The sequence below is a fragment of the Hypanus sabinus genome, chromosome 8 (assembly GCF_030144855.1).
Source record: "Hypanus sabinus isolate sHypSab1 chromosome 8, sHypSab1.hap1, whole genome shotgun sequence".
Classification (NCBI taxonomy): Eukaryota; Metazoa; Chordata; class Chondrichthyes; order Myliobatiformes; family Dasyatidae; genus Hypanus; species Hypanus sabinus.
The window spans coordinates 84,732,735-84,753,159 of record NC_082713.1 but is presented as its reverse complement, the minus strand read 5'-3'; the positions used below and the strand labels follow the sequence as shown (position 1 = coordinate 84,753,159).

Sequence of the window (20,425 nt, the reverse complement as noted above, 5' to 3'; positions counted from 1 at the left end):
CTAAAGAAATTTCTTCTCATCTATGTTCTAAAGGGATGCGCTTCTATTCTGAGGCTGTACCATCTGGTCCTAGACTTCCCCACTATAGGAAACGTTCTCTCCAAATCCACTCTATCTAGGCCTTTCGGTATTCAATAGGTTTCAATGAGATCTCCTCCTTCTTCTAAATGCCAGAGAATACAGGTCCAGAGTTAACAAACACTCCTCATATGCGAAGCATTTGATTTCCAGGATCATTCTTGTGAGCCTCCTCCAAACCCACTCCAATGCGAGCACATCCTTTCTTAGATAAAGAGTCCTAAACTGCTCACAATACTCTGTGCGGTCTGACCAATGCCTCAGAAAGACTCAGCATTTTATCCTTCTGTAGCGGTGTGCTACACGCAGTGCTGAATAACGACACGGAGTCGGTGAGCTGCAGTTGCAAAAAGAGATTTATTCAAACTTCACGGCCTCACTTTAAAGCCTTCCTGATCCCACCCTCCCCATGCGGGAATGCTGTAGGGGGCACATATTCACAGTCCTGTCCCGCGCGCGGGCTTTTCCCCTTGCTGGTGAAGCAGGCTTGGCGCCCTTTTTGTGACCAGCCTCAATGGCGGCGCGCGCCGCTTTGTGAGCCGGTTTGAGTGCGCTGGGAAGTGGGTCACCACATAACCCCCCCCCCCCCCCCAGAACCAGTGATACACCCCCCAATGTCCACAGCCTGGGTCGGACTCTGTTTGGGAGGTCCGCCTCTGCACTGCGGTGCCAGAATCCCGATCGGCTGCGCCAAGTTCACATGGGCCGGTTTGAGTCTGTCCGCCGTGAAAACCTCCTCTTTCCCCCCAATGTCCAGCATAAATGCGGACCCGTTATTCCTGATCACTGTAAACGGCCCCTCGTAGGGCATCTGTAGTGGTGCCTGATGTCTGCCCCGTCGTACAAAAACAAACTTACAGTTTTGCAGGTCTTTGGGTACGCAGGTCGGGTTCTGCCCATGCTGCGAAGTGGGTATGGGGACCAAGTTAACGAGCCTCTCGCGTAGTCTGCCCAGGACTCCTGCCGGTTCTTCCTTTTGCCCCCTTGGGGCTGGTATGAACTCTCCTGGGATGACCAGGGGTGCGCCGTACACCAACTCAGCCGACGAGGTGTGCAGGTCCTCTTTGGGCGCCATGTGGATTCCGAGCAGGACCCAGGGAAGCTGGTTCACCCAGTTAGGCCCTTTGAGGAGGGCCATGAGAGCCGACTTCAGGTGACGGTGGAAACGCTCCACTAGTCCGTTTGACTGTGGGTGATAGGCAGTTGTGTGGTGCAGCTGTGGCCATAGCTGACCACAGGCTGGAGGTGAACTGGGCGCCTCTGTTGGAGGTAATGTGGGCCGGTACACCAAAGCGAGATACCCAGGTGGCAATCAGTGCCTGGGCGCAGGATTCGGAGGTGGTGTCGGTGAGCAGGACCGCCTCTGGCCATCTTGTGAACCAGTCCACAATAGTCAGGAGGTGCCACGCTCCTTGCGAACTGGCAGGGCAGGCGACAACGGCGGGCTTCTGTGCCCCACCGCTGGTGGTAGAAGCATCATTGTTCATTGGTCTCCTCACCCTTGCCTCTGGGGTTAGCGGGCTCTGTGGCCGGGCCTGGTCTGGTTTGCTGCTGGGAGCGTGGCCTGGTGATCTGTGTGATGGACGCCCCATTCTCCTTCCTGGTTTTCCACAGCACGTCCACCCGGGCCGCCACCTTCCGGGGGTCGCTGAAATCCACATCAGACAGCAGCAGGAGTATGTCCTCGGGCAGCTGCTCCAGGAATGCCTGCTCAAACATGAGGCAGGGCTTGTGACCTCTGGCCAGGGAGAGCATCTCGTTCATCAAAGCCAATGGCGGCCTGTCCTCCAAACCATCCAGATGCAGTAAACGGGCAGCTGGCTCGCGCTGTGAGAGTCCTTATGAGAAAGGCTTTGAATTCTGTGTATTTGCCATCCACTGGGGGCGACTGTATGAACTCCTCAACCTGGGCCGCTGCTTCCTGGTCGAGGGAGCTCACCACGTAGTAGTAACGTGTGGAATCCGCGGTTATCTGCCGAATGTGGAATTGGGCTTCTGCTTGCTGGAACCGTAGGTGAGGTCGCAGCGTCCAGAAGCTTGGCAGTTTTAACGAAACTGCATGAACAGATGCGGCGTCGTTCATCTTTGGCCCAAATATCGTTTGGGCCATCGGGGTCACCAATTGTAGCGGTGTGCTACATGCAGCGCTGAATAACGACACGGAGTCGGTGAGCTGCAGTTGCAGAAGAGGTTTATTCAAACTTTGCGGCCTCACTTTAAAGCCTTCCTGATCCTGCCCTCCCCGGGCGGGAATGCTGTATTCACAGTCCAGTCCCACGCGCGGGCTTTTCCCCTTGCTGGTGAAGCAGGCTTGGCGCACTTTTTGCGACCAGCCTCAATGCCGCCACGCACTGCTTTGTGAACCAGTCCAAGTGTGCTGGGAAGTGGGTCGCCACACTTCCTTGCTTTTATATTCTTGTGCTCTCAAAAAATGAACGCCAACATTGCATTTGTCTTCCTTACCACCGACTCAACCTGATAGTTAAGCTTCAGGGAATCCGGCACAATGACTCCCAAGTCTGCTTGCGAATCTGAATTTGCTCCCCATTTAGAAAATAGTCTGTGTCAGCGGTTACCAAAGTGGGCCGAGGAAGATAAAGGGTCGGTGGCGTGCACTTGGTAGCAAGTGGGGCAACTGAGGGATTTCAAGCTTAATTTAATTACTTACAGTATAATAAGTATTTGATCTTCAGTGCCTTGTAATTGATTACACTGGTCATGTAATCACCTCATCTCTTGCTAACCCAATATACTCTTAGATCAACACTTCAGTGTGCCCTGTGACAGTTACAGGACATCCTCTTGGTTCAGTGCTACTTTACAGTGCAATAAGTTATTCGAGAATTTAATTAGGCTGCCCCTTGTTAAGTATGATTGTGATTTCACTTTTAATCTGATTCTGAAGATGTTGCAATGACTGTGGTGGAACTTCAGTGTTAAATAGAGAGGCAATTATTATTGCAAGGGATAAGTAACACTTTAGAATAACTGAGGTTGTCGAAGCTCCTTTACAAGTTCAAATCTGTCCTCTTACAGCACCTGACAACTAAAACTTGGACTTTGCTAGAAGTGTCATGGTTATGAAATGCAGTATAACGTTACTATATTTGGCATATCATGAGAAATCTGAACTGATGAAATCGTGTTATTTCTGCTGAGGGTTAGATCAGTGGTGACCAAGTAAAGTATCTGGCCTTCATAAAGCCAGCACACATGTGATATGGCAACTTCAGACCAAACTTGAATCACAGAAGGATGCTTGACAACAGTGGCAGGGCTTGAATACTATCACCTCTTGCTAAGTTAAACCAAGCAACATATGTGACAACGAGGTTTCACTCCCAGATGAGCTCAAAGCCTTTTGTGCTCACTTTGATTAACAGAACATAGAGGCACCTTCAGAAACTCCCACAGCCCCGACAAGCTCGTGATTTCAGTCTCTGAGGCTGATGTGAAAGCATACTTCAGGAGGATGAATCACAGAAAGCATCATCTGTACCATCTGTGTACATGGCCAAGTACTAAAGACCTGTGCTCATCAACTGGATGGAGTGTTCATTGAGATCTCTAACCTCTCACTTTGGGAGTCTGAGGTACCGAGCAGGTTTCAATTATACCAGTGCCCAAGAAGAATGTGGTAACCTGCCTCAGTAACTAATATCCAGTAGCACTTACTGTGATGAAGTGTTTTGAGAAATTGGTAATGAAACATACCGACTCTTGCCTGAGGATCTGCTCCAGTTTGTCTACCATTACAACAGGTCCACAGCAGATGCCGTTTCATTGGGTCTTCTCTCGACTCTGAAACATCTGGACAGCAAAGATACATACATCAGGATGCTCTTCATTGACTACACTATCATCTCCTCAAAAGTAACCAATAAGCTCCAGACCAAGGGCTCAATATCTTCTTCTGCAACTGTATCCTCAAATCCCTCACATCCAGACCCAGTAAGTTCAGATTGGCAACAGCATCTCCTGCACAATCACCATCAGCATCACAAGCTTGTGTGTTTAGCTTTCTGCTCTACTGGCTTTACATTTATGATTGTGAGGCTAAGTACATCTATAATGCCATATTTGAATTTGCTAACAACACCATTGTTGTCGGCTGGATCAAACGTGATGATGAATCAACCTATAGGAGGGATATTGAAAGTCTGGGTGAGTAGTGCCACAACAACAGCCTCTCACTCAGTATCAGCAAAACCAGAGAGCTGATTATTGTCTACAGGAGAAGGAAACTGGAGCTCTGTGAGCCAGTCCTCATAGGGCATCAGAGGTGAGCAACTTTAATTTCCTCGGCATTACTTTTTCAGAGGATCTGTCCTGGGTCCAGCACATAAATGCTATTACAAAGAAGGCATGGCAGTGCCCATACTTTCTTAGAAGTTGGCGAGGATTCAGCATACCATCTAAAAGCTTGACAAACTTCTACAGATGCACAGTGGAGAGTCTATTGACTGGTTGCATTACAGCCTGGTATGGAAACACCAATGACCTTAAATGGAAAATCCTTCAAAAAGAAGTAGATACAGTTCCATCCATCACAAGTAAAAACTTCCCCACAATTGAGCACATCTATAAAGATCGCTGCTGTGAAAAAGCAGCTTTCATTATCAGGCCCACTCCCCGCCCTGCCCTGCAGGTCATGCTCTCTTCTCACAAGGGGTACATGCAGGAGGCTCATGACCCCACCACCAGGTCCAGGAACAGTTATTACCCCTCAACCATCTGGTTCTTCAGTCAGACTGAAAAACTTCACTCAACCCATCAAGGTCTCTGCAACTCACGGTTCTCAAGTTTTTTTTTGGGGGGGGGGTCTTTTTTCTTTTTTTTTATATTTGCATCATTTATTGTCTTATGCACTTTGGTTCTTTGCTGTGTGCAGTTTTTTTATTGATTCTACTGTGTTTCTTGGTATTTACTGTGAATGCCAACAAGATAATGAATCTCAAGTTAGCATATGGTGACATATATGTACTTTGAACTTTGAATTTTGTACCATGCTGTGGCACTGAGGTAATAAATGAATGCAAAGGAATTGCTTTTCTGTACAACAAACTTGAATAATGAATAATGTAGCCAAACCCACTTTTGGAAATGCTCTATTATGTGCCTATATCTACCTCAACAGTTAATCATGTCTGCAAGTAAGAAAGTTTATGATCTTTATTTGTACACCTTCAGAACTTTGTGTGGGCCAGGAGATGATTGTAATAATTGACGGAATTAATTTCATGTTCAGCAACTGCATTAAAGCTTTAATAACACTGTGGTTTGAAATGCACTGGCTGATAAAGTAGTGAAAGCAGATTCAATAATAATTTCCAGAAAGGAAATAACTATATAACTAAAAAGAAAATTACAATGTTATGGAGAGATGTGCGATTTAATTGTTGTACTTAAAATCCTTTTGTTTTAATTTTGTATGTAGGGCTTGATGACTGTCTCCAACAATATATAAAGAACTTTGAGAGGGAGAAGATCAATGGAGAGCAGCTTTTACACATTACACATCAGGAACTCGAGGAGTTAGGTGTCACGCGGATTGGCCATCAGGAACTTATCTTGGAAGCAGTTGATCTACTCTGTGCATTGGTAAGTTCCAGCTCCACATTTTGTTTTACCCGCAATTTTACATTAAATATTGGCACGGAAAATTGCTGTGGGCTTTGGGGCATGGCATTCAATAGTTGCTCAAAATACAATTAACTTGTATTTAATTATTTTTCTAGAGTCCCTTCATTATAGCATATTACTTCTTGGTTTAAAACAAAAAAGCACAGAACTGAATAGGTGTAATTTTCTGAGGGAATGCCAACACTCAATGCTTTTAAATTTTGAGAATCATGGAAGTGTACAAGCTTTCAGTTTCTTGACTATGTCAGCTTTCGTCTCTGAAGTAGGATTTGAACTCAAACTCGGAATGATAAACTCATTTGCTCCCTAACTGAAGATAAATCCACAAGAGAAATGCCATGTATTATCAGGACCTCAGTGACATTGTTACCTTGATTTTTTCTCTTGCATAGATGAAAATAATATTGAAAATCTGTTAGTTAGGAGGTCTTGTTGATCTTTATCAAACTCCATCAATTAAATAAAGCTCTGGAAGATCCAATCTGACAGCTGGCCACATTGGCTATTTGACTAGAGTGCAGGATTGGACATCTGAGAGAAGGGGACTACAGCAGAGGACCCATACGCATGGTCCCTGAAAGGCACTTTGGGAAAAATATCTTCTGGTCAGATTGCAAGGGTTTATAATCAGCAACATAGTTTTTTCAAGGACACAAAGAACTGGAGCAGATGAAGTGGGAAGTCATTTGGCAGTGATAAATGGGTGGGATTGGACAGATCAGATCAGATGAGGAACTTGGTCAAAGGAAGTCCAGGATTTCCAATAGGAAAGCTGGGGTGAAACTTCTGAATTAGCCTACTCAGTTTTTCTCCCCCAATCCAATTCTGAAAAAAGTCTGCTTCACTGGGAAATAAATGGTGCCTCACCTTGCTCAGGTTTTCAATAAAATTGCAGTTCATATCCTTATGATGTCATTGCACGTGATCTACTATTGAACATAGGGCCCTACTTCCTTCCTGAGAGCATACTGGACATTAGGCCAGGCTTATTTTGAGACGTGATTGGAAAGCAGTCAGTTATATGATGGGACTTATGTTTCACCTTACTTTAACTGCTCTCCCGCCCAGCTTTGATCAGACTGCTGCTGGTAAAGTGGGTCCTCTATTTACATGGAAGTTGAGTCTGACCATTTTGTTCACCCCATAATATTCTACAGGGGTGGTGAACCTATGGCACCCACGCTCAAGATGGCATGTGCAAAACTTTTGTTGCCATGCCCCTCGACTCTAAACCCCACCCATAATTAATAAAGATGGATGAACATCTTTACTGCCAAATAAAGCAATCTGAGAACAGTGAGACATTTTCAAAGGAAACTTCTCACACTGGCTTGGTGCCAGCTAAGTCTGATGTTGGACGATGCATTCTGAAATCCACACACACCTGGAGTACTTGGTAATCAGCAGCAAAAATGTCAAATATTTTCATGATGTTTATTTCACATAGCTCCAGCTTAGTTGCTAGTTTTGAGGTTTCAAAGATTATTATTCGACATAGAAAACCACTCAGGGATGGGAATCTGTTAAAGAATCATATCTCGAGTTTACTCCTTTCCTTTTTGATAAATTTCCAGAAAACTAACAAAAAATTCATTGTGTTAAAGATTTGGCACTGAGCAGAAACATAATAAGAGATAAAATATTGCTGATGGGAACAAACATAACAGAACAACTAACAAAAGATATTCATTAATGTAAGTTTCTTTTCATTTGCCTTGAAGAGATCACTAATGTTACATAATCAGCTAATTTAGCCGTTATTGCTCGATTTTGTACGGGTGAAGAAATATGCAAGGGTCTGGTTAACTTGGTAATGTTAAATGATCATATAACAGGGTTTGAAATATGTTTAGCAGTAGTGAAAGAACTGTCGGGTCTGCAGGGCAATGTTTTTTGGTGATGACTGATGATATTAGTATTAGTAATTGAAGGATTCGTATCGAGGCAAGTATTATCAATCTGCAAAATATGTTGGACAACTAAAGACTGGTTTTCATAGTATAGTCTATGAGGAGGCTTTGTGTGCAAACGTGGGCCTTAAAGATCTTGGAGTGATTAAAAATTGTAACAAAATTACTAATTTTAGTTCTGGACATGCTTTATAAAAAGACAATTGCATCATTTACTGAGTGAAGTGAATTTGGTGTGCACAGGACTACTTACATACAATCATGTTTGTTGGCTTAGTAGAGGTTCTGTCCTTAAATAATTTGTTGAGTGTTTGGATGAAATCCATTTGTTTTTGACAAATGAAACATTTTCTTGTTAAGAATTGTAGGACATTGTGTGGATTTGTAGGTTGACATTTTTTTTTACAGATTTCTCTCATTTAAATGACTTGAATAATAAATTATAGGGATCTGGAAAAAAGCAATGCAATGTAGATAATATAAAATCCTTTGAAATCAAACAGAGCGGATGTAAACATGATGGTGTAAGTTGAACTTTTAAATATTTCCAGACCTAAAAAAGCACATGATAGATATTGAAATTTCTGAAAAGGCCTACCAGCATTCAGAGCCTTCCAGTGCAATTCTTGAGCATCAGTGGTTCAACTACTGAACAATTTTCTTTAAGATTCACCAAGTTCAGATCATTTGAAGAAATTGCATTATTTATTAAGAATGCAGACAGTGTAACACACTGAATTTGGCAAGGTTGCTGTGCATCGATTTGGATAATTTTGAAATGCAGTCAATTGGTTTACAAAGCGCCTCAATTTGAAGGCAAAAATTTGTCGACTGAAGGGCTAAACTGGAGAATATTGGAAAAGATCAATTAGTGCTGGATCAAAGAATACAAATCCAATCAATGAGGTTCTGTAACTCTAGAATGCCATTTCTGAAACTTTCCGCTGTCTAAAAATCTTGCAGTTGGCATATTTTCATTGACATATTCATGTGAGTCATTGCTTTCATTGATGGTCATACTTAATTATTGGAATGACAGTAGTTACTACTATAGAGTAGTTCCTCCAGCAGAGTGACAGTAATTATAGGAGTAGACTTACTGATGAAACTAGTGCTATGTGCATATCTCTCAAAACAACCAAATACAAGTCAGGTTGAAAGTATTTGTCATTGTTTGTGCTGCAACATCAGTCTCACTGAGAGTAAAGTCTGTTTATATTCCTTTCCTTAATCTTCTATGAATGCACACCAAAATTTCACATTCACATTTCTTATCTAAGGTACAATTTAGATATGATGTTGTTTTTAAAATAGTAAAAACAATTTTGAACAGGTTTTCTTTCATACTTCATTTATTTCAATGAATAGGCATAAATAAGCAATAGGACTCGTGCTTTTTTCTTATAAAAGTCCATAATTATTGTTACTAATTTGTTAATCAATGATAATCTCTGCTCAAGATTACCATAGCACATGAGAGAATTCTTTGACGATTATCAACATTTGGGCCCACGCTCTGAAAACCCATGTTACATGTACATAATGGTGCTGTATTCAAGGCAGCATGTTTATGAAGGTACATTAGGCTTATTTTAAATGAAGATGTTTTGCAAGTACCAAATTGCCAATTCACCTCAGTGTTCAACAGAAGGATCTTTTATTAATTTCATTCTGATTATGTTCTTTCTTTAAAGCTGAAAATGAGGTACAGCAATCTTCAATTTATGATTTCTTTCTATTGAAAACAATGTGCCATATGCATATCTGTAACTTTATAGTAAGTAGATTGCACATTTATTAGATAAAATTAACCCAAAGGCATAATTGACTGTAATTGTCATTGCAATAGCATTGCAAACACATCTGTCCATTGAATTACTGCCTTACTGATCTGCTGGTGAGAAGAATGAGCAGCAGGAGTCATGCCTCAAACTCCAATATGTAAGATAATCCAAATAATTGCAAAACTCAGATACTCATTAAGTTAACCAGAAGTGGCCAATGTATATTTTAACGTAAAATAGTCATTATATTTAGCTTCAAGGTAAAAGAAAACATATGTTCTCAATTAAACCTACACCAGGTGTGGTGAACTACATATACCTGTCTGGACACGCCCCCTGCTGACTGCTCCTGTGGCCCCTCCCACAGACCCTGGTATAAAGGCGATTGAGGCCTGAGCCCGGCCCTCAGTCTCCAGGATGTAGTATGGTGGTCAACTGCTGCTTGTTCTTTCTTTCAGTCAGTAAAAGCTGATATCTCGCCTCACGTCTCAGAGAGTTATTGATGGTGCATCAATCCAAACTCCTGGACCTGAGATTCAACACTTTTTGCAATTTGAGCCTCAACTTCCTGACCAATAGTACACAATCAGTACAAGCAAGCAGCAACACCTGCACTAGGATTATCCTCAACATTGATACTCCACAGGGCTGCATTCTCAGCCCCTACTCTATGCCCTTTACACTCACAACTACATGGTCTGCTTCTTCTCTAACTCCCTATACAAGTTTCCAAATGACATCATTGTAGTGGGCTGAATCTCAGATAACAATGAATTAGTGTACAGGAAGGAGATAAAAATGTTTAGTGTCATGGTGTCACGACAATAACCTTTCCCTCAAGGTCATCAAAACAAAAGAGCTGGTCATTGACTTCAGAAAGGGGCTGGTGTACATGCTCCTGTCTACATCAATGGTGCTGAGGGTGAGAGGGTTGAGAGTTTCAAGTTCCTTGCTGTGAACATCACTAGTAGCCTGTCGTTGCCCAAGCACATGGAAACCCATACCAAGAAAATGGACCAGCATCTCTACTTCCTCAGAAAGCTAAAGAAATTTGGCATTTCCCATTGACTATTCACCATTTTTTATTGATGCACCACAAAGAGCGTCCTGTCCAGATGTATCATGGCTTGGTAGGGCAATTACTTTGCCTTAGAACATAGGATTCTGCAGAGAGTTGTGGACACAGCTCACATTTCATTAAAAGTAGCCTTCTCTCTGCCTTGAAAAAGCAGCCAATGTAACCAAAGACACTTTCATTCCAGGTATTCTCTCTTTTCTGCCTGTTATCAGGCTGAAGATACAGAAGCCTGAAGGCACATACCTCCAGGCTCAAGGACAGGTTATCTTCTGCTGTATTAAAACTATTGAATAGTCCTGTTGTATGAATACATTGGGATTTTTCACCTCACAGTCTACCCATCTGCCTATACATTTTATTCTTAATTCTGTTAAATACTGTAACCTTTGTGCTACCTCAATGTACTGATGTGATGAAATAACCTGAAATGGATGGCATGCAAAGTTTTTCACTGTACCTCAGTACATGTGACAATACTAAATCAGATTTGCATCCAACACTGATCTTCTGGTTGCTTTAACTTAATAGATTAATTGAGCTGAGTATTGTGGTTGTTAAGTTATCATTCTTAAGATATGAGAAAGAATGAACTGCAGATGAAAGCGACTTGAAACGTAACGTTCTTGTTGCAGACTTGTACGTTTCTGATTTTGATTGTTCCTTCTGTTTGCAAAAGCTTTGCTAATTTTATTCATTTCCATAGATGCTGTCTGACCAGCTGATTTCCATTAGCATTCTCTGTGTGTTTCGTTGGATTTCCAGCATTTGCAGACTTCTTCATGTTTATCATTCTTCAAGCGTTCCTTTCTCAGAATTTCTTTTCCAATATGGGACAAATTGTTCTGTTTTTCTCTCGATTTTTACTGTTTTCACTATGTGCACTGTCTGCTTTTTTATGTAATTTATTTTTTATTGAAATTTAGCATCATATGGAAGTGCATTGTTCAAACCTGGCCTTTTGTTGATTATTTAGATTACATAAGGTGTGAACTTTAACATGCCTGTTTCAGATCAGTTAGTATCTTTATAAGAGAAACATGTACCTCTGTATAGAGAGGAACGTGTAAACATGTTAAACAGCTACTCAATTGTAATTATTTTTGATTTAATCTTACACCATTAACTTCATTCCCACTGTGAGTAACACTAGTTTGCATAAGTATACTTTGCTTTAATCATGTGAGCTACCAATTTCATGTAAGACCTATACAATATTTATCAGGGAAATGTAAAAACAGAGTGGAGATGAGAGTGAAACTATTTCTCCTCCTTTAGATAACTATTCAAACTTCCCTTCGATTTTCCCTTGCCGGCTGTCTTTCTGGTCAATCTGATGCATTTCTCAGTCTATATTCAAAGCAGCTCTCTCTAAGCTGTTGGTGCACCTTTGGTTTTCTGAATTTGAACCTGGTTCAAGAGTACTCAGCAACCTTCTAAATTACCGGGGTATAATGAATATTTGGCATTAATTGAATAAAATAATTTTTCAGGGCTTGGACATGGGTGGTACTCATTGTTCATTGTCCTTGAGGAAGTAGTGCTGAGCTTCATCATTGAATCACTACAGTTCTTACAGTGATGGTCCTCTTTCAGTCTTGCAGAATAAAGGAACAGTGATGACATAGTTGCAGGTTGAAATGGTGTGTGATTTGGAAGGAGATGTGCAGATGGTGCTGTTCTTGGTAAATTTGTAAATTGGTTTACTATTGTTGCATGTGCCAAGGTGTAGTGATAAACTTGTCTTGTGTATCGTTCATGCAGTCAGTCCATTACACAGTGCATTGCGGTAGTACAATGTAAAACAATAACCAAGTGCAGAATAATGTGTTACATTTACAAAGTTCAGTGCAGGCAAACAAGAAGATCCAAGTCTTTGACAAGGTAGACTGTGAGGTTAGGTGTCCATCTTATCACACTAGTGAATCGTCCAATTGTATATAGTTTCAGGAAAGAAGCTGTGGGAAGTGCTTTCAGGTTTGTGTATCTTCAGTGGTGGGGGGGAAGAGTCCAGGTGGGTGTGGTCTTATGCTGGCTGCTTTATCAAAGCACAGTATCTTAATTTTTAGGCACTGGGATGATTATGATCTTCTTTAAAGCAGATGTGAACCTCAGATTGAAACAAAGAGAGGCTAAAAATGTCTGTAAGTAACCCTCCAAATAATCTGTGCAAATCTAAGTGCATGGCCAGGGACACGCACTGAGCCAGATGCTTTCCATAGATTTACACTCTGAAACTGATTTTACATTCACAACAGTGACTTTGGTGTATTAGAGGCTATTGGGGTGGGTAGTGATATTCCAATCCTCTTCTGCCAGTTGCCTTTGTTCTTTGTGGTTGAAGTCTTGCCCAGGCAAGTAACTACAGAGCATTTTGAAGACACTACACTTTGTAGCTATTGTATGTCTGTGGTGTGAATTAATGTTTAGGTTGGTGAATAATGTACCATTCTGTCCAGGATGGCTTCAAGCATCTTGAGTGATTTTGCTGCTGCATTCATCCAAGCAAGAGAGGAGTATTCTATCACCTCTGAGCAGTACCTTGTGTGTGATAGGAAGGCATTTGGTGTCAAGAAGTGAGTCAATTATCCTTACATATCCAGCCAATGGCTTTGTCTTGTTCTGATACCCAATTGTTTATGTGCAGCTGGACATTTGGTAAGTTAGATCCAGAGAATGCTGATGGATTGTAATAGCATTGAATACCAAGCACATGGTTAGATCCAGAGAATGCTGATGGATTGTAATAGCATTGAATACCAAGTGTAGGTGGTTAGATCCAGAGAATGCTGATGGATTGTAATAGCATTGAATACCAAGCGTACGTGGTTAGATCCAGAGAATGCTGATGGATTGTAATAGCATTGAATACCAAGCGTACGTGGTTAGATCCAGAGAATGCTGATGGATTGTAATAGCATTGAATACCAAGTGTAGATGGTTACCTTCTTTCTTGTTTTGAGCTGGGACTGTGATGAAATCTTCAGCCAAATGTCCTGATTTTTCTGAGGAAATGCTTTGGAAACTTTTACATTCTCAGATAGATGCCAGAGTTGTAAATGTATTGCAACATCTCGTCCAGAGGTGTAACTAGTTATAGGGTGCGAGTTTATGGTTAAATCGTTGAAATGTTGCCTGGTTCCCTAGTCTTTGCTGCCCTTAGTTCCTTCCTGATATCAGATGGGATGAACTGAATTGGAGGCTTGTGGGAGTGCAGATCTTGGGAGGAAGTTAATGAGAATGTCTACTCATCTACTGGCTAGGCTTAGTGATGCCTATAGCGATATATTTAACACTTGCATGCTATCTCCCATTCATTGTTGTAGATGGATTGTTCTTTATGCTTCCTTCTTCCATTCTCTGACCAATCATCCAATTGTCCAGCATTGTGGACTGGACGAAGGACGGTAGAGCTTCCACTACTTATTGCCAGGATAGTACTGTTAGAGGGAGAGAGTGAGAGAAAGCTGGATCTGTTAGACCAAGTGGTTACAGATTGTAATTTTGTACATTTCTAATGTTGCTGCTAGACCACAATATCTCATAGACCTCAGTTTTAGAGCTGACAGATCTATTCTGAGTCCATCTCATTTAGTATATTTGTAACGAGTATATCAACATACACATTATGAGGCCACTCACATCTTCAAGCCTCTCCTGTCATTAACAAGATGGTGATCTGGTCTTAACCTTAGCTATCCATTTCCGTCAACATGCAGAGATCTTTCAACCAATTGCTTCTCAAGTGTTTATCTAACGCTGCCTTTAAAATATCCAACAACTTTGCCCTTTGAGGGTGAGTGTCTTAAAGCTACCTATCTTTGTCTTAAATACCCATATTTTTGCACCTAAGTGCCATTTTGAAGAAAGCAAGGCAGCACTATTACTTCCTTAGGCATTTACAGAGATTCACCATGATATCTAAAACTTTGACAAACCTGTAGATGTATAGTGGAGAGTATATTGACTGGCTGCATCATAGGACTCACGTCACCAGGTTCAGGAACTGTTACAACCTCTAAACTAGTGGTCACCAACCTTTTTAAGTCCACAATCCCCTACCTCAGCCTTAGTGAAAGGCAAGATTGACTCCAAATCGATTAGTTACATACATGTGCACCCGGCCAGAAAAAGACTGGAAGTAAAACCCCGCAACCCGGAAGTAGAAATAATGTATGAACACCAGGGTTCACCCTTTTTTTGCACCACAGAATGGTTAAATATTGACAATATTCTTGCGGACCGGCCGACAGGGGAGCGAGGAGGGGGGTGTTAAACACAACTGGAATACAGCAATACACGAAGCAGGTTCCTTATGTCCAGTCTATTCCACAATTTAGTTTTCCTGGCTCACAGCACAGCCGCTGTCCTGCTTGCTCACATTTTTTCCGCTGGAAAAAAACTCAATGGGTTTGCCTTTAAGTGCAGGGTGCTTGGACTTCAGGGTACTGAAGTAGTTTTGAGGGCTTCATTGCCTCATTAGACAGCCTCCCGCCCACCCGCCACCAGACGCCTTGGCCAGGTGTGGCTGTCGCAGTCCGGAGAGAGCGACTGACCGACTGACCAAGGAGTGCGACAGGATGCCCGCCCCGCTTGTAGGATCTATCGGCTGACAAAAGTTTGGCTGGAGGGATGACTTTCAGTAGATCACAGTGAGGTAGCTGTTCTGCTACTTATGAAACCCTGAGCCTGAATTAGGTCGTCTGCAAATATTTTAGCATCGGGTTCCCCACAAACACTTGGTGTGGTGAACAGGTTCAGAGGCGGCACCCATCTGTCCGCGCTCCAGGCCAGTAGCACTGACAATTCTTGCTGGCTGCACAAAGCGGCCGGTTACCCAAGGCCAACCAGTGATCCCTGATGCGCTTGGGTAATGGCTTCATGTTTATTCAAGTTCGACAGGGAATGAGGGAAGGTGCAGCTGACTCATATAATTTCATATCGCCAAATCATATCATTTCCTTGTGGCCCGGTGGTTGGGGACCACTGAAGTACACTGTAGTGCGTGGGGGGGGGGGGAGCTACACGCATGTGCATTGGGCAGAAAGAATGGAACTAAAACCCTGCAACCCGGAAACAATCTCTCAACAGTATTTGTGTATTTATTTTTCTTTTTTTTTCGGGATCCACTGGGAAAGTCTCAAAGATCAACCAGTCGATCACGATCGATGGGTTGGCGACCACCGCTCTAAACCTTCTGGCTTTTGAACTAAAATTTAACTTAACTCAACTTCACTTGCCCCATCATTGAGATGTTCCGACAACCAATGGGCAGCACAACAGTCCACAAGTGTCCATCCCAATGCATTTCAACTCAAAGTCAGAGACGTCAACCAGTCTTGTTTGAAGAAAGCCCTACCCAATTACCATCAGCATATAATCTGTAGCACCAGAGATCCCAACACACTAGACCACTGTTATACTAAGATAAGGAATGCCTACCGTTCCATGTTCAGACCACATTTTGGTAAATTAGATCTGTTACGGATTCAGGCAACAATAAATATATGAGTTAGGCAAGGGTTTTTATAACAAATAACATGTTTATTAAGCACTGAAAACAAAACCCCCAAAAGTAAACAAAGTCACCATGTTATTTCTCCTCTTAAAAATTCTGCCCTGAGGAAATTTATTCTTATGGAGTAAAACATACTCATCAGCTAATCTCGCACAGTCCTGCAATTTATCAGTATCCCTCTCATTTAAGTAGGTCCTTACTTCACCAGGAATGCTTCTTTTAAATTCCTCCATTAAAATCAGCTCTCTCAATGTATCATAGTCCTCATTTACATTTTTAGAAGAAACCCATCTCTCAAAGCACATAGCTTTATCATAGGCAAATTCCACATAAGTCTTTTCCACAGACTTCTTCAAACTTCTGAATCTTTCCCTATATGCTTCTGGGACTAATTCGTATGCCTTTAAAATATGCATTTTCACAATATCATAATCAAGTGCTTGCACAGCAGTTAAAGCTGTGTAAACTTGTGGTGCTTTGCCTTTAATTACACTCTGTAACAACACTGACCATTTGTCTTTTGGCCACTCTGAAATCTGAACAATCGTTTCAAAATGTTGGAAATATCTTTCCACTTCTGTTTCACTAAATGGAGGGACCAATTTAATTTCTTGACTCACAACAAATGGCTTTTTAGAACTAGAAGACTGATTCCCAGACCTTAATTCTGCCAAGCATTTTCAAATTCCCTCTGTTTACTTTCAGCTTCTAACCTACAACGCTCCAATTCTGCTTTACTTTGTTCCAACTTCATCTGTTCGATTTGCAACTGCATCTCCAGATTACTTATTGGAAACGACTCTAAAATTGATTCATCAAAAACAACCGAATCCACATAGTGTGATGCGATTTTTCTCTGTATTACAGCCTTTAATGCAGTCTGCAAAATACCTTTAAGTTGCAATCTACTAGCTAACTCAGACACCTCAGTTTTTTTCACCTTCGCTAACAACTCTGCACCTGACGAAACCAGAAACCCATCAATATTCATTGTTGCCAAATTCCACTCACAAGCCAATCAAACAAATGAATCGAGTATTCCCCTTTTCCAAAACACCGATCCAAAAGTTACCAAGCATTTAAACTCAAACGATCCAATCCGGATGCAGCCCCCATATTTATGTTACGGATTCAGGCAACAATAAATATATGAGTTCGGCAAGGGTTTTTATAACAAATAACATGTTTATTAAACACTGAAAACAAACCCCCCCAAAAGTAAACAAATCATTAACGTAACCAGAAATCAGCTGCTGTGCGGCAGCTTAAACAGTTCTTAAAGCAATGAAGCTTAAGCAGTTCTTAAAGCGATGTTGCAAAAACTGTTCTTTAAAGTAGTATTGCCAAAAGTTCAATGCTCACAGTCCATTTAAAGGAGAGACATTTTAAGGCGATTTAAATTCTCTTTCACGTCGTGTTGCTTCGGTTCCCAAATCGAACTTTTTCCCACGAAGATTTTACAAAATGAAACGGCTTAAAGGCTCTGAACTTTCCTTTACAGAACTATTCTCAATCCTTTCTGCTATTTCGCAGGGATTAACACAAGAACAGTCAACGAATTCCTTCCGAATAAGGATCAAAGAAGGTCGAACCTGTTTCACAGTCGAAATCGATTCTCCTCGATCTTCTATCTCCTGAACTCCAATCTTCACTCTCCACTGATTCTCAACTAGCAGTATTGTAAAGAAACTGCTGGCAATGACCTTTTAAACTTTAGGCATTAGATAAAGCTTCATCTTTCAACTAAACTGCGTCATCACATTAAATCACACAGTGGCATGAAGTCAACATGGCAAATCCAGCCATGAACTGCCCCTCCTCACAGGGAGGGGTCCTCCTTTTATACCCTGTAAAAAAAAACCTGTCACATGACCTCTACTGGCAGGAAAATGACGACACTCCAGCATCACAAGACCATTACCTCGTCCAGTATAGCTTCAACCCCAGTCACGTGACAAGGGTACCACTGTCACGTGTCACGATTATGTAACAGATCAGTTCGATGTCCTTTTCCAACCTGCATCCAGGCAAAGGCTAAAGAGCAAGTCTCCAGAGATAAGGACAACAAAGAGGTGATCGTGGGAGGCAGAAGAGCGGCTGTGGGATTGCTTTGAGTTGGCAGACTAGGCTGTGTTCAAGGACACATCAAAGGATCTAAATGGATACATCACAGATTTTACAGAAACAGTCAAACACAAGTGCGTCCCCAGAAAATAATTCAGTCTTCTCCAACTAGAACCCCTGGAGGAACCATGAGATCCAAAATCCACTGAGAGCTAGATGAAAAGCACTCAAGTCTAATGACCAGGTACAATCTCTGGAAAGTTGTCTAATGGGCAAAGTGGCAATTCCGGACCAAACTTGAATCAAAGAAAGACACTTGATGGTTATGGCAGGACTTGAATACTATCTCCTCTTATGAAATTAAATGAAGTGACAGGAGACAGCAGGACTTCGATTCCAGATGAGCTCAATGCTTTCTGTACTTGCTTTGACCATAAAAACATGGAGAAACCATCACAAGCTCCCATATCCCCTGATGATCATATGATTTCAGCCCTTGAAGCCTTCAGGAGGGTGATGCCACAAAAAGCATCTGGCACAAATGGGGCACCTGGCCAAGTACTAAAGATCTGTGCTGATCATCTGGCTTCTGTGGTCACTTCAGCAATGTGTGCTACCCACCTGCTTCAAGCAGGCTTCAGTTATACCAATGCCCAAGAAGAATTTGTTGACTCGCCTTAAAGTCTATTGCCCAGTAGCACTTAAGTCCACAGTGATGAAGTGTTTTAGTGATGAAACATATTAACTCCTGTCCGACAGGTGGCTTGGATCCACTTCAATTTGCCTACTGGAGCAACATGCCCACAACAGATGCCATCTCATTGGCTCTCCCTGGAACATCTGGACAGAATAAATGCATACATCAGGATGTTCTTTATCGACTACAGCCTGGCATTCAATACCATCATCCCCTCAAAGCCAATCAATAAGCTCCAAGACCTTGGCCTCAATGCCTGCTTGTGCAATTGGGTTCTGGATCTCCTCACTTGCAGACCCTAGTCAGTTCAGATTGGCAGTAACATCTCCTCAATGATCTCCATCAGCACAGGTGCATCACCACACTGTGGCTCAGCCCCTGCTCTACTCACTTTACACTTATGGCTGTGTGGCTAAGCACAGCTCCAATACCATATTCAAGTTTGCCGATGTCACCACTGTCATAGACCAAATCAAAGATAGTTTTGAATCAGCATATAGGAGGGAGATTGAAATTCTGGCTGAGTGGTGTCATAACAACAAACTCTTGCTCAATGTCAGCAAAACCAGAGGTGAAGAGGGTTAGCAACTATAAATTCCTCAGTGTTATTATTTTCGAGGATGGGTTCTGGGCCCAGCATGTAAGTGCAACTATGAAGAAAGGGCAGCAGTGCCTCTACTTAGGAGTTTGTGGAGATCCAGCATGACATCTAAAACTTAGAAAAACTTCTTTAGACACTTAGTGGAGAGTGAATTGACTGGCTGCATCACAGTTTTGTATGGAAATAGCAATGCCCTTGAACAGAAGATCCTACAAAATCCCTCCCAGCCATTGAGCACATCTACATGAAATGCTATCACAGGAAAGCAGCATTCATCATCAGGGACCTCCACTACCCAGGCCATGCCTTCTTTTCACTGCTGCCATCAGGAAGAAGGTACAGGAGTCTCAGGACTTACACCATTAAGTTCAGGAACAGTTGATGTCCCTCAGGCACCAGGCTCTTGAACCAAAGGGGATAACTGCACTCAATTTCACTTGCCCCTTCACTGAAATGTTCCCACAACCAATCAACTCATTTTCAGGGACTCTTTATCTCTTGTTCTTGACATTTATTTAGTATTATTATTTCTTCTTTGTGTATTTTCAGTTTGTTTTCTTTTGCACTCTAGTTGAACACTCTGGTTGTGTGTACTTTCATGATTCAGTTATCTATAGGCTTATTGAGTATGACCACAAGAAAATGAATCTCAGGGTTGCACATGGCGACATTTACATACTTTGATAATAAAATTTACTTTGATCTCGCTTTCAAGGACTCTTCATCCATGTTCTTGATAATTATTGCTTATTTATTTATTGTTATTCATTTTTATTTGCCTGTTTGTCTTTTGCACACAGGTTGATCACCCAAGTTTGTGCAGTCTTTCATCAATTCTGTTATGGTTATTATTCTATCGATTTGTTGATTATTCCTGCAAGAAAATGTATCTCAGGGTTGTATATGGTGACTTATAAGTACTTTGATAATAAATTTATTTTGGACTTTGAACTTTAGATTCTCTGACATGAGAAAATATCCTTCCCCTCAGGATGTTAACTGTTTCAATCAAATTGCATTTCATTCTTCTAAACTCTGGTGGATACAAGTCAAGT

At 41.8% G+C, this 20,425-nt stretch overlaps 1 protein-coding gene across 1 annotated transcript in view; it reads left to right on the top strand.

Annotated features, from left to right (window-relative positions):
• si:ch211-26b3.4 (connector enhancer of kinase suppressor of ras 2) overlaps positions 1-20,425 on the top strand; it is a 911,874-nt gene that overhangs the window by 90,976 nt on the left and 800,473 nt on the right. The window contains exon 2 of the mRNA XM_059977444.1: positions 5,516-5,679. Within this exon, the coding sequence (XP_059833427.1) occupies positions 5,516-5,679 (164 nt within the window). The remainder of the gene's footprint in view (positions 1-5,515; positions 5,680-20,425) is intronic.